The sequence below is a fragment of the Ambystoma mexicanum genome, chromosome 6p, assembly GCF_040938575.1.
Source record: "Ambystoma mexicanum isolate Mex_15411 chromosome 6p, UKY_AmexF1_1, whole genome shotgun sequence".
In the NCBI taxonomy this organism is placed as follows: Eukaryota; Metazoa; Chordata; class Amphibia; order Caudata; family Ambystomatidae; genus Ambystoma; species Ambystoma mexicanum.
In genome coordinates, this window is record NC_090935.1 from 1,146,803,939 (window position 1) to 1,146,819,273 (window position 15,335).

Sequence of the window (15,335 nt, forward strand, 5' to 3'; positions counted from 1 at the left end):
CACGCACAAATCAAGAGAGGCTGGGATGAGTAAAAACAAGGTGGAGGAGGGCCATCAGGAAGGCTTCAGGGGGTCTTCTGCGATAGATTGCCCTTGTGAGCTAGCAACCTGACATTTCTTGTTGGAGCTTTATGTTAGCGTGCCTCGTCAGGTCATGCAAGTGCTTTGTGAGAGTAACACACATTTCGCCCCTATGGTGGCGAGGCACACAAAGATCTTGTCATACATCTGCTTTTCATAGTCTGCCTGCATACGAGCCAAAAAGATGAAATGCAATTTAAGTGGTCTTATATTGCACGATTTCTGTAATTTTTGCTTTCTCTTGCTGGATGCTTTTGGAAGCGAAAAGGGGGAGGGAGGATTAGTGAGAGGGTAGGAAGAGTGAGGCATGCGCAAACCCTTAGAAACTGATGGATGAAGGCTGGGGTGATGTATTCCTTTGTGCTGGTATGCTCATATGCTTATATGCTTATAGGTGGCTTAGGGTATCTTTCTATCCAGATGGAAGCATTCAAGATTGATTCGCTTCCAGCGCAGGTATAATGCGAGAACCACTGACCTGCAGGATTTGGGTGCATGTCGTAGGGGCTAAATTGTGGTAAGTGAAGTGGTGGAGGTGCTAGCAGGTATTAGTATGTAGGGCATGCTGGAATGAGGAAACAGTGACTAGGTTACTCACAGTAGGTGGGAAGTTGAAGGCCTCCAGAACTAACAGTATTTATCATAATCAGAGTGGTCACATGGAATTTTGCTGTGCTTGGTTTCACATTCATGGTGGTTAATAGGCGGTTGTAATTCGGGAGTGTTATAGTTTCCTTGTCCCACTTGGTGAGTGCTTGCGCTGACAAAAATACATTTAATACCCCTGGAATCTTGGAAGAAAATGTCCAAAGCTTCGAGCAATTCAGTTGAGTGAACACTAGCCCTCTGTGATTAACTTGACACAGCCAGTCGATGTAAACATTTTCCACAGCCAGTTGGACACAATCAGTTAGAAGACACTATCAGTTTCGGGGCTCGGTCACCGACACATTATAATACTGTTTCCAATTGCATAAGAACAAGGGAACAATTTGGCCACAACTATCAAACCACCATGATCACAAATACCTAAACTCTTTGAAAAGCTTCTCCTAAGCCCCAGAGCTGGGAAGATTAAGAATTCTTTTGGCTTTGTCAGTACCTCACTACCTCAGGTAAGTGTCACCCGGCTTGATAAAAAACTATCTGTGCACAGATTGTCCGTCTGGGCGATGTATGCTTTTTGTGCTGTAACCGCCAGATAAAGCCTACATCAACTGGTAGATAAAGGCATAAAGAAGGACCCACAACTGTGATCCTGTCCATGGCATTTGACACTAAAAATCAGACGATTATCCTAAGAGGATAACAGCACATTAGGTCTCAAATATGGTATTCAAAAAAGTGGCCTCTATTTTGTGTGAATACATTCACATTAAGTGGTCTTAAGTCTGCCCCAGTGTGCACTGGTTCACCCAGAGTGTAGCATTCCCAAAGGGCTTACTCTCTTCTGTGTTCTTTATTATTTAACACAGTCATATGTTTTCATGTGTTAATTTAGTTGATGACAATGGGATTGTCTTACACCATCATATTTCAGTGACCTGTGAACCTTCTGTAGATTCACACTGGGCACTAAGACCTTGATGAAAGTGTATTTCATAATGCTGACCCACAAAAGCTGAGATGTAAGTAGTGGGTGAGGCTCTGTGGACAGGATAAACCACAACTGCCCCATATCCAAAGAAGTGACTCCTACCTCTGTGAAGGTAATGAACAATCTTGGAACCTACTTTGACTCAGATCTCAATCCATTATCCAGGTGGATCTTTACCATGCCCTATCTGTAAAAAAACACTTTTTCTATCTGACTTACCTCAGCTCATGCCCTTATACGTGAGAATCAGGCTCTAGAAGGATACTTTGGCTCCAAAGGATCCATGCAGGTGTAGGATAAAGCATTGTCCAGACATGTCCTCTGTTTTGTCACTGCTTACTGAGCAGAGCCGTCAGTGTTTACATTTATTTTTAAGTAGTGATGAGCTCTGTTGACTTCACAAGTGGCAGCCGTCCACATGGCACAATAAGCTAGGCTATCTTCTCCTGCCCTTATAATATATTGCTAGTAGCACACCCAGAAGCCTGTCTAGAGTGTCGGTCCAAAACAAGCCAAAAAAAGACATTGACAAACTTGAGAAGTCACAAAGAACAAAAACACTTTGTGGGTTGGCCCTCATGACATGAGGCAAGGGAGCTACCTACACACAATGTAGGGTATTATGAAGGAGGCAAGGCACTTTACCCATGATAAATTCAGCTATCACTCAATGCAGCTCATTACAAGTTTGGTGGTATTGTAGCGGTAAATCTGCTAAGATACCACCAAACTGTATTACCGTTATCGCCACTTGGTGTGGCGGTATTACCGCTGGATTACAAGTGGCGGTAGGGTGGTGGTAGTTCCCAATTTATGGAGTCCACCACTGAAATGGTTGCATTATGACAAAAGGTAATGGAATTGCCTCCAGCATTTCGCTGGAGGTTTGTCCTCCACCTTACCGCCATAACTATAGTTGGGCGGTGCGGAAATGTAGAGGTAACGGTATTACCACTGCATTTTACCCCCACAGACCAACTTGTAATGAGCTCCAATGTTTTGTAGCCATCGCTAATGCATAAGCCTGTGAGGTGAGGTTGTTGTAATCTCCTCACTGCAAGTTTTCAAACAAAACCCAGATGCAGCAATGAGTGGTTGCAGAAGTAGTGTGTTTATTCTTTTGACATAGCACAGACTTCAGATTATCATTTTCAAGCGCAACACAAAATTCATGCCATACTGGTAAAGCTTTGCTTGGTGACTTCCAATCAAATCACATAATCTTATTACACTGGGAGGGTCCTTAAAATGTAAGATACAACCTAAGACCTAAGAAGCACATTCATAGATGCACTTAGTAATGGTGGACAATGGCTTAATTTGAAAATATAGTAAATCGACATAGCAAGTCCTCTCAACCATTATTTGTTATTAAAAACATGATTTTTTCTCCCAGTGGACCAACAACGGAACGCCAAGGGTTGCCTTTATCACTGCAGTTTTCTATAGTATTGGGCATTTACATTTGCAGCAACTTCATTGTGGCTTTACCTGTACATCAGATCCATCAGCATCTCTGGGTCTTCCTGGAACTCCCTCATTTTCACTGTGTCTGACAAGATACTGTTCAGATTACAGAGTAGCTCATCAACCTGCACAAGAAAATGGCAAGAAAAAAAGGACTTTATCTGAAGTGCCTAATACTGCTGTTCGTCCCTCTGCTGCTCCCGAGCAAGGTCTGCGCTACATTCATAATAATAACAACAATATCACTTAGTTTCCTACTATAAATCTGGAGGATACAATTGCCCTGATGCACAAATGTAACCCCACAGGTAGGGTCCTTTTGGGTCCTTTTGGTCGCTCACATCCTAAGAACTGTAATTAACTCCTCTTTGCAGAATGCTGTAATGCATCGACCTTGGAAGGTTTGGAACCGATGGAAGTACACCTAACATGGATGCTGGAAACTTCGTGTTGCGGTCTATGCATTATCCAAGATGGCCGCCAGCACGTATTTACACACAACGCACCAGTGCTCCGATGCGTTGTATCTTAGTACTTTCGTACCTTACCAGCGCTTTGTTGCGGAACATCTCGCTACCTATTATTGCTTCCTGTTGCTTTACCTCTCTCTTCTTCCACTATCTTACACAGAGGTAAATGTACTATTTTGGGTAGCTTTTTTCTCTTAACGGTTTGATCCCTGTTTGATCCCTGTTAATCGCACTTTGAGGTTTGTTCTTAACTCCTCAGTCCCTGTAATTTTCCTTCCTGCAAATTACCTTGTTTAACTTTCTTTCTGACTACCGTTTCTTTTCTACTCACTCCGTTTCTTCCGCCTGGAGTTTCATCTCTCTTGTTAAAGTCTAACCATCTAGGCTTCTCTAGACCACTATCCAGCAGTTCGTGGTATCGCTGCCTTGGCGTTCTTCTACCTTCCAACCAGTTTCCTGTGCTTCTATTGTGCCTCAGTTCCTTCGGCACCACCGGCTACTCGATCATACTACACCGAAGAAGGAACTGGACTCGCTTCTACTCTTCTATCCAACCTGAAGAAGACCGTTCACACAGGGTTTTTTCAGATTACGGCTTTTTCCCTGGAACAGCGGGTTGGCTCCTGGGAGGCACCTGGGATTTGGTTCTTATCTGGTCACGGTGGCCTCCGGGGAGTCACGCCCGTTCTTGCATCAAAGAAGGAGTAAAGAAATCAGAAAGACAGGAAAGAAAGAGAAGACGGAACTCCGAGAAGAATTCGACAGAGATTCAGGTGAGGAGGAGTTGGAAAAGGGAACCAGGGTTGCAAGTTTTGACAAATGCTTTCATGCTTCATTGTCTGAAACAATGTTTTGCTATTCCTTTTGTTTAAGAAACCTATTTTAGACCCTGCAGACCGCAAAAATGGATGCCCAATTTTCCAGCTGCCATTTTCCAAGGAAACTGATGGAAATGTTTGTCTGAAATGTGAAGAGCCAGGAATGAGACACCGACACAGAGGAGATATGCTTGTGGCTACAATCCTTTATGAAAACAAATGGAGGTTGGAAAATGTCTCACTATCCCTAATCTAGAAGGCAAGATGTCCAAACAAAAGTACGTCCTGTGTCCGTAATGCTATTTTGGCCCTCACACTCTAAAATAACTCCACAGTGTAAAGGGTATAGTCTGTTGATTTCTCAAAGTGCTCAGATGATCAGGTTCTACACAAAAGTTCAAATTCAACGAAAAGGTTTCCAAATGAACAATGTTCAAAGTTCCAGGGAATAGCTTCCATCCCCAGACTTCTTGTATCAAAGCAATACGTTCAAAAATAATAATCAGGTTTCCAAGAGGATTACTCTCTCCCCTTGGTGTATTCACATCCTTTGGGGAAATTGTTCCCTTCCCCAAGCTTTCTCTTCACTTCGAAATTCTAAGGGTATCTTTCTTCCTAGGGACTCTCTTTTCCTTTGCACACTTTTATAACAGTTCACAAGTTCAAGGGCATGGCCTTCCTTGTGAGCCTCCTTTCAACAGTTCACCCAATAGTTCATACTCTCAAGGGCATGATCCTTCCTTGAGACACAGTACAATATGCACCCATATTAGTTCATAACAGTTCACACAATAGTTCATACTCTCAAGGGCATGAACTTTCCTTGATATAAAGTACAATATGCACCCATATTTGTCTCCTGCCAGAACATTGTAGTGCAAACATTTTACTTAACATCACCTGGTATGCTCACTGCCAGGGTTTTATTATACAAACGCACTGGTATACTTCCTTGCCAGGACTTTATTACACAAACACTTAACTTCACCTGGTATATGTATTCTGCAAGGACTTTATTGTACACAACACTCTCTCTTTGTTTAAGGTAGGGGTTTAACAACCAATTGATAACTGGTTCTACAAATACTTTCACTTCTTTAACAGCTTTATTTTTAGTCTCTTGCTGCGTTTTTATGAAGCGGCACATTCGATTAGACAACTCAGTAACCCACTTATCTTCTTTGGGTTTACCGGTAGTCTCTGGCGCCCCCTAGCTTTGGCTACTTTCATTTTGTGTTATTCCTATGGAGCGGCATACGCTTGCCGGTGACCAAGTAACCCACTTGTGCTCCCTGGGATTACCTCCGGCGTTCCTTCTCTCCTGGCTGCTTCAGTGTATTGGCTCTGCGTGTGCCCCATTAAGTGATGCATCTTCACTGTGCCTTCTTTATCGGTGCGCGGTTTCTGCTGCACTCTCCACCTCGAGTGGTGAATCGTCTGCACCTTGGCTTCTTCTTCTGGGATTCAGATTTGCCTTCACGTCGTTGTCCGCAGCGTGTTTCCCTCCAGTGGGGTATTCGGCTTCATTACGGATTATGAGGCAGACCATCATCTATAGCTCTTTCCTCTCCTTGCTCTCAGCAGTAGCCAGGTCGTAATTAAACTTCCCGGCATGATTATACCTTTTCCAACAACTAGACCACTGCGTTGGTCAACCAGTCCTATTGATCTTCATTACTCTGTTGTTCTTTCTTATGTCAGTGGTTATGGGATCATTTCTGGAATGGCATTGCGGAAGTGGATACTGAACATCATTGGGAGTGATCCTCACTGCTCCCTGCCTCGTCCTCATCCCAGTTGCCATTATATCATCCCTAACAGGAGTTTGAGGAGTAGTCAAAGTAGATTTACGAAGAGGTTGGGGAAGAGTGTGACAATATGCCATTATTAGAGGAAACATCCCTCAAAGGGAAGCAGGGTTATATGGTGTTCTCCAACAATGCACTGTCATCTCACTGAGGTGTACCTCCCTCCAAGTGGTCCTCCCTCAGATAGCCACCCCCATTGTCAGGATCAGGTAGCGGCTGCCGTCCCCATGCCACATAGGGGAAGGCTTCCTTAGGGAAAGAGGTGAGGACATAACTAGAGTCATCACAGCAAACAACTTCAACCCTTGATTGAACACCAGCATCACCTGGACATAAAACAAACTGGCTATAAACTAGGCAGAGGAACAGAGCCCCTGTTGGCGGCTGTAGTGATCTGGGGAGGGTGACTGACACCGGCAGGGCCGCAGAACTGATACATTTGGGCTCATCAGCCGCTTTTGGCACTGTTTACTATTCCATCTTCTTGGTCCACTGCTACATTATTGCCATCCACTAGTTAGCTTCGAAGTGGACTCAAACTTTCCTGGAGAATAGAACCCAATCACTGGCCCTTCACTGACGGAATATTCCTCCATGGCACAATCACCTTAAACACCACAAAGTTATCTTCTACCTACCTTGTTTTTAATCCTCAAACTTTGTCTCTTGCTTCCCTTATTTGTTAATCCGGCCTTCTTTCTATATATATATGCCGATGACACCAAGGTGGCGTCAGGATTCACTTCAGGGGTTCTGGGTTCACATTTTAAACCATGCATGAAACCCAACTAAAAGTGAATCCCAAAAAATGCGAAGTAATCATTTTTTGTCCAGCAATTTATAACAACTCGACTTGGCCTGAAGTTCTTGGCCCATTACTTGAACCTTTCCCCATAGCCCAAAATCTCAGGTCTTTTTGAAAGCAGATTTGAGATTCAACCACATATAAACCAATTAATTAAACTATGTTTTAAACCTTAAATCATTCTGCCATATCTTGATATGTTTCTCCCAAGAACAGAAAACTATGTTGTTAAGTGCGCTGATGTATGCGAACATGGACTTCACCAGTTCTCTATATCTTAGTCTTCCAAAAAAGTGATTGTCGTTAATTCAGTCAAACTGCTGACACTCACCTACATTTTCCAATAAACAAAATTGACCACTGTGGCAAATCCAGAGAGTTTGTCACCTCACCCCAATGGGGAGCACCTCCTTTAGGACTAGGGAGTTGAGGTTGCTATGCTTAACACACACTGGGGGACAGAATAAGCAGGATCCCTCTGGAGATGACTCCCTCTTAGGAGACATGGGTGGCAACGCGTGAACGAGACAGAGATGCCCGAGGTGGGGTAAGAGCCAATAAGGCCCAGAGTGGTGAGAGAGACAGAGAGATGCCCTGGGGACGGGAGAAGTCATAGGGCCTCATTACGAGTCCGGCGGTAACCAAGCCAGAAAAACCGGCAGGTTACTGCCGGACTCGTATTACCATTCCACCTCTGTGATTCTTGGAATTACCGGGGTATTATGACCCTTGTGCCCCAGGAATTCCGGAGGCGGAATTCTGTAAGTCCCCATTCCCATGGAGTCCAGTAGGACTCCATGGGAATGGGGAAGTGGACACACTGGCACCATGCTGTAATGGTGCTGGTGTTTTCACGTCCGTCTGCAGACGGGTGGCATTACTCCCGCCAGGTCAGACCTGGCGGGAGTGACACCTCCCGCCTGCAGAACTCGAGATCGACCGGTCCGGAAACAACGGTGGCGGCGGGTTTACTGCCACCGTTATTTCCGGACCCGCTGACTCGTAATGAGGCCCATAGAGTGGGAAGAAGGGTTGAGACAGGCCCCAGAGATTGGAGAATACTGAGACGCTCCAGAGTGAGGAGTTAAAGTGAGAAAAGCCCTGGAGAGGCAAGCATAATGAGATGTCCCAGTGTGGGGAGGAAAGGTGAGAAAAGCCCCAGATGTAGAAGCATACCAAAAATCCCCAGAGTCGGGAGGGGTGACACAAGCCCCAGAGAGTGGAGACAACCGTGAAGCCACAAAGTGGGGAGAAAGAGGGAGAAAAGCCCTAGATCAGGGAGAATAATGAGAAGCCCCAGAGTGGGAAGAAGAAGTGAGAACAACCCTGAAGCGGAGAGACCTGAGATGAACCAGAGTGGTGCTAGAGAGTCAGACAAGCTCCGGAAGTTGGACATGCCATTGGCCTCCATTTCAACTTTTCATATAGTGGGGGTCAGGCTATCTCCAGGTCCAAATCTCAAGCGCAAGCCAGACACCACTAGCCCTACCATTTTACAATATATTTCATGAGAAGTCTTTCATTTAGAATGCTTGCCTCAGTAACTATTTACCCAGGCAGCTCTCATGTAATAGTTACTCTCAGACATAGCTATTTGCAACAGTATCCTGCCAAATGATGCTCTCATCAAGCCTCAAGCTCATTCCTCATACGCATACGACTCACCTGAGCTGGAAAGAGGGTCGGCTGCATGTCGAGGTCTTCCTCTGCGTAGGCAAGAATAGTCCTCAAAGACCTCCTGAGGTACTCCTCATTGAAGTCTTGTGACTTACCCACGAGCGAAGCGAGAGACATCGTCACCTGCATCTTAACTCTTGCAAAGTTCTGCGAAAGAGGAAGTGAAATCAGGCTATTAATCTATTGACACTGTGCTTGGACTCACGGATGCGACCCAATATCTGGAAATTATTCTTGCAAACCTTGAGCCATTTTGAAATAATATAAACATGTTCTAGAAAGTAAAAGATGGAAGTGCCAGCAGGACAGAACATCCCCGTTCCAGGGAAATAAGTTTATTCTCCTGGTCGTTGAAAACTGTTTCCAACTAGGATCGAAATAAGAAAAAGGGACCCTCAACCTGATTTGGGGTGTGGACCCTAAGGGCCTTCACTGAAGCGTTTTATAATGGCAAAACCCTATTGGAAAAGGCTTTGCGAATGAGGCCCTTACACTTTAAAGAGAAATCATCATGCAAAAATTGAAACAAACTCCTTCCTCATTTTTCCATTGCACTGGTCGCACGATATCAATCCTAAACTGTTACAAGTAAAATGATTCAAACACAATGTGAAAGGCGTCATTGAATCGCCCCTCACTTCAAAGCTGGCGAGAGGGGAGCCCTCTAGAATTTCAGAAAAAATGTACTTGATACAATTCCTGGAACACAACTCATAAATATGCAAATTGTGAAGGTAGTTTAATGTTCAAAATACAAATTATTATCCTTAAAAAGCTGAAATGTTTGTCATCAATTGAGACTAAAGTTACTCCAAGCACCAGCAGAAAATGTCAGTCTGTGTACTCTCAGGCAATCTTGGTAATACACACGTTAGCCGGAAACCATGAATTCGATTGCAATACCTTTAAAGGGTGCTCAAGTGAACGGCAATGGGCTTTGAGGAGCTCCCTCGTAGTCTTCAGGACATACATACAAATATATATTAGCTATAAACTCAAAATCAAGAAAATACAACCAGCATCCACCTAACACCTCCAAAGCTTCATAAGCAACCGGAAGTCACCTCACGTTTTACATTTTCAACCCAGGATAGTAAATTACAAACACCACCAGTCTAGATTTTTCGATTGAAACAAGCTCCACAGAAGCCAACTGCAAAACTGGAATTTGAGACCGAACTCCCACAGTAATGACAGGCGCTGAAGTTAGAATCATGAACATAAAAGTAACGAATGATGTGTAAAAAAGAAAGTTTAAAATAATGTATGTCGCACTGTCACTGAACTCTTGTCAAAAAGATATATTTTTTTAAAGATTGACTTTCAAACTAGCTAACTTTTCTGGCACACCCGTCATCTATTTTCACTGATATGTGTACAAGATACAAGCCTTAAAGACAACTTGATGCACATTCATGTGGTTTTCGCACTATGCACTCACCAATACTGCTTTACTTTATTTCTCCAATTCACTTGTATCGGCACACCATGGCAAACTCTCTTTTATTCGTATCATACTCATCTTTCAGCGTGCTTTGATAACGTCGATCACCCTACCCTTCTTAGCACACTCCCTTCCCTGTGTATCTCTAACTCTGTCCTACAATGGGTTTCTTCCTACTTGTCTGAATGCACCTTCTCAGTCTCTTGAGTTGCTTAATTCGGCTTTTCCTTCCACTTCTTTGCTGGTGATTCCCAGATCTTTGTATCCTTCCCTGCCTCCTCTGACAATCTACACTCCTCTCTCTAGCCCTGCTTTTAATCGTGTAACATCCCCAAAATCTGCACATTCTTTAGTTTAACTCAACAAAAACACTTCTCTCTGTGATTATTTTCTCTTGTTCCTTCCGGTTTTAATGCCCTGCTTATAGCCCCCTCTGCCTACCAGCTGGTGCCTCTTTGATCCATATTCAACTTTTCAATTCGTATCCTAATCTGTCTCCCTTCCCACGCCTGTTTCTGCTTCCTTTCACTTTCACTTTTCACTTTCTTACTATCATCTTTAAATGTCTTCATGGACTTCCACCTCCATCACCTCCCTACCTTTCTTCTCTTGTCTCTCTTTATTCTACACCCCTTCTCTTAGGGTGCCAATCTCAATCTCTTCTCTCTGTCCATGAGCTGCCTTGCCCCCAGGCTAGCTGTCGTTGTCCAGCTCTCAGACCTTGTAAGGCTCTTCCTCTCTCCATATGTTCTTCCACCTCCTCACAACTCTTTCGATCTCATCTAAAGTCATTCTTGTAATACCCTGCAGCCAAATGTGTATTGTTTTCTACTTGTTTTACAGCACTATGGTATAAAGCGCTCCATGAACAAATAAATACAAATACAAACACAAATCATGTGGGTCTATGATGCCACTGGTATCACCGGGTAACTCTTGAATTTGTATAACTGCATTATTAAATGGGCTTGAGGACTCAGGAAATTGATGGCTTGAGAGGCTAGGAAGCGGAATTCAAACATGTGTTCCGTCAGAATCCTCATGGAAGACTTGATTAATACATACACATTTCTGGGGCTTAATACACCCCTCCTTCAGAATAAATACATGGGTGTTCAGCCGGTTGGACTTTTTACACGTCCAACTGGCTGAACACTAGTTTCCTGATGATCGAACCTAATAATGCTGATCACCTTTTGATACAAATGGACAAGATGTCACACTAACCTGCATATTTTCTGCTGATTTGCCACAAGCATCTAGGGATGGACTGGTTCTAGTATGCTAGAAAATGTCCCATTGATTTAGTCATTTTTTGCAGTCGAGCAGTTGCAATGCGAGATATATTATGTTAACACACTGGTTACTGTGATCTACATGATGTGGAAAAGCTTTTGTGAGAGTACAGTGTCTGAAGCGAGTTTCTTAGGTGAAAGTTATATGCCTCTTGTTAACTTTTAAACTACCAAAACGGTGTCTTTTATAGTTATTATACAGAATGGTATAGATTAATCTTTGTATTTTCTACTTGTGATGTTTTGGTAGTGTTTTTCAAATGGGAAATTTTTTATGCCACTGCTTGTAATAACTTAATGATTGGTAGAGTTCATGCAAAATTTAAAGCAATCATGTTCCTAAACATACTAAAGTCACAAGATTTGTTTCCGCTTAAAGTCCGGAAAATTGATGGTATCTTTTCTGGGATCGCACATTAAAAGAGTGCCAATTATAATAATTACAAATCCGGAATATCAACACTGGCAGAAATACACAGATCTGACTTAACTTTGCTTTTACGCTGGATAACATCAGCTTCAATTCAAGGCCAACATTTGGAGCTACTTGAGAATATTTTCGATTCACACATTGAAGTTTCTTTCATGTCTACATATGTGCAATTGGTGATCAATGAGTTTATGAAGTTTTGTTAAGTACACTTCTTTGATAACCATCGGAATTTCTTTCAGTTGGAGTACAGGTCAAATTGCTTAATAGGATTCCTGTTGCAGTTGGCTCATGAAGCGAGGATGTAATTGGTTGGAATCCTGCCGCTCCACTGGTATTTTGCATTTATTTAATTTATTTTTTTATAACGCGGTTAATATCTGAGTTCGGTTTCTAAGCGCTGATCCTGGATCTGAACCTCTGTTGCTCTGGGTGGTCTTGCTTCCAAGACCAGCACGTTGCTCCTGTGCTATCCTCAACAGCAAATCCCTGTGCCACAACAACTACAAATTGTTAAGACTTTAAAAATGACTTTGCCAGTTTCAGGTGTCACACTATTTGGTTTATCATAGGTGATAGCACCTGCACAGGAGTAAAAGGGGTTTAAATTATGATATATTTCTCCAAAGAACATTGCACAACTTTAGAGGCCACTGGACCAGCATGAGGTGAAATATGTAACGTTTTGGACAAAGCCATTTTTGAGATTACCTATGCATTAAACATGTAAAATGAAAGAATGCCTTTCAGCCGCCCAGCTAATGCAAACCTGAATTCCATACCATGACTGAAAGCATGTGCACTGCTTAAGGGTGAACAAGGATTTGCCTAGAAATCGGAATGTAGCAAAATAAGGCGACTTGGCCACTTCTACTATCTTTTGAACTCTTGGAACCTCATTACGAGTGTGCCGGTGCAGTAATATCGTGCCGGTATTACCGAATACCGGCACGTTACCGCACCAACACACTCCAAGTTTGCCGGTAGGGTGGCAGATTTTCCTACAGTTCTGTGCTGGAGGCATATCCGCCACTCTACTGGCAAAAAACTGCCGGTATTGGAATCTGCCGGTTATTCCGGAAGACCAAGTGGCAGAAATGGTATTACAGTTTGCTGGTATCTGAACCCTGCAAACTTGGAATGGGGCTCTTGGTCTTGTAAGGACACCCCCAGGTACTGAGTGCAGAGAGACCACTTTCACATATAAAAGAAACAGTGGTATGTCCCAGATACTGACAAACTCCTGCCGCAAATCACTCGGAGTTGCTGAACTTTGGCTATTTTACTTTCAGCCGTAGGCCTTCACACTGCGATCCAACACTGGAGATCCACATCACGTCCAACGTTATGAATATTTTGACACCACCTTTAATACCCCACTTTTTATTATTTTTCATTTGCTTCTCACTTAAGGGCCATATGTTTACTGTGTGTCATTTACAGTCCTCTATTCTTATTGCACACCTCCACATGTAGTTAACTTCAAATGATACCATATATGTGAGAAGACACAACATACTGTGTAATAATACAACATAACACATTTTTTTACACCACCTTGTCTAGAAATACAGGTCAAATCTCTTATTTTGTGGCACAACCAAGATAGACAACTTACATATCCTATCCCCATGACAATATTCCTCTGGAATACCCATTGCTAGTGTAGATTCGAGATACCCCAAGGAACAGCGTAATGCAGGGTACCCCTCATTCTAACCCAAGGATAGAGCAAAACCAGGAGAGTGCATTACTGCAGATTGACCATGGATGAGGAGGAGAAGGCAGCGTGCTGTGTCAAAAGCTGCAGGAATTATACCAACAACATAGACAAGGTGTAGTAGTCATTTATGTATGACAGCAAAGAGGTGCACACAAGATCTGCAAAGCCTGGTTTCTGTGGAGAGGACACATATCAAACCGGAGTGAATTAAAGGGGCACTGGAGGTGAGGATCATTAGAGGGCAGGGGAGGGTAAGCTCCTCAGCATTTCAAAGGCAGAGGAGTGATGGCCGGTGGGTCAGAGTTGGAAGAGAGGTAGGGTCATAGTAATTTAACTAATTAGAGAGTACTTGAAGGCATGCCACATTCTACCAAATACGTTAGAGATTAGGGAGAAGTGCGTTGACCTAAGAGAGGTTACAGAAGATAGAAGGAGGCTCTATGGGACAGATCATGTGCACGACAGAGTGGAGGCAGAGTGTGATTCTAGAATTTGTCACGACATGACATACTAAGAGAGTTTTTGGAGTTGGTACTAGTTACACTGGATCATTGTGTGGAGGGTGTGGGTGAATATGTCCCTAGTTAATGTCTGCCTACTTATGACAGGATTCCAAACCAAAGGGTAGAATGTTGAGACCAAGACAAGCAACAAACACTGTTTTACTCCTGCCAAGAACTCTATGACATGCACAGAGATTCCTATTATGACACAAACTATTTTCTTTAATTTGTATAGCAGTAGGAAGAAAATGCAGAAAAAAACCAAATCGAATAACCCATTTGCTCTCCCCATACTGTCCACCGAATATGCTGGCCCTGTAACAGTGTACATCCAATAAAGCCAGTATGTTTTTATTACTGCCGCTTTGATACAGATAACTACTGCTCCTTTGGATTTCTTTTCACAATTATGGATTGTTTACTTGCGGGCATTATTGGTGGTGCGGGGTGCATTCTGCTCGCTTGAGTTAGGCAGGAGGTCTCACCAAGGACATCATCACGGGTCCTGCATCAAAAGTGAAGCTTTATTGTTTCAGGGGCAACCCACTTGCATTCCCGTTTGTTGTGAGTTCTCTGAGTGACACCCCATGTTAGAGTAAAGGACCCATTGGTGCATAGACTTCGAGCTCTCTGTTTCATTTTTGCAAATGTTCTGCTGTTGGTTAGATATTTTGTTGCACTGCTCTCTTTGCGCTATGCAGAGGCAGGAATCTGAGAGGCTATAGCCCTCAGGAGAAGCAATAGAAGCTGCACTAGGGGAATGAGGCACTTTAACTCGGGTTCAGCAGGCAGGGTATGCACTTTTAAGAGTCACAGGTAACGAGACAAACTGGCCAAGAAACCAAAGTATTCAATAGGTTTAGGCTCGGTGCCAAAAGAGAAATATCATTGCCCCCTGTCATCTTTGTTCCCTGTAAGTGATGAAGATTCTGAGGCTTTGATTTCAGTTTCTATGGAGGAGGAGGCAAATAATAAAGAAGCGGGCCTAGTGGCCTCTAAGAAGTATACCGTGGCAGATAGTGGTGCTGGCCCTCCGGGTCTTGTTGATTGCTTGGGTGATCTCATGTTTATTCCGGCCTATATGGAACATCCTAACTCTAGGGAATGGCGTCCTCTTGGATGTTGGATAGGTAAACAGATTTTTTTTTTATGACACAGGCTTCACTCTTCCAGAAATAAGATGAGAGCTGAGTGTCTCTCCCTAACGCTCCCAAAAT

The 15,335-nt window shown here is 43.3% G+C and overlaps 1 protein-coding gene across 2 annotated transcripts in view; it reads right to left on the bottom strand.

The window, feature by feature from the left end:
• The window catches only part of DOCK8 (dedicator of cytokinesis 8), a 1,170,453-nt gene that overhangs the window by 151,589 nt on the left and 1,003,529 nt on the right, over positions 1–15,335 (bottom strand). For both annotated transcript variants that reach the window (XM_069625758.1, XM_069625759.1), the window contains 2 exons: positions 8,712–8,870; positions 3,170–3,270 (listed from right to left, as the gene is read on the bottom strand). In XM_069625758.1, the coding sequence (XP_069481859.1) occupies positions 3,170–3,270; positions 8,712–8,870 (260 nt within the window). The remainder of the gene's footprint in view (positions 1–3,169; positions 3,271–8,711; positions 8,871–15,335) is intronic.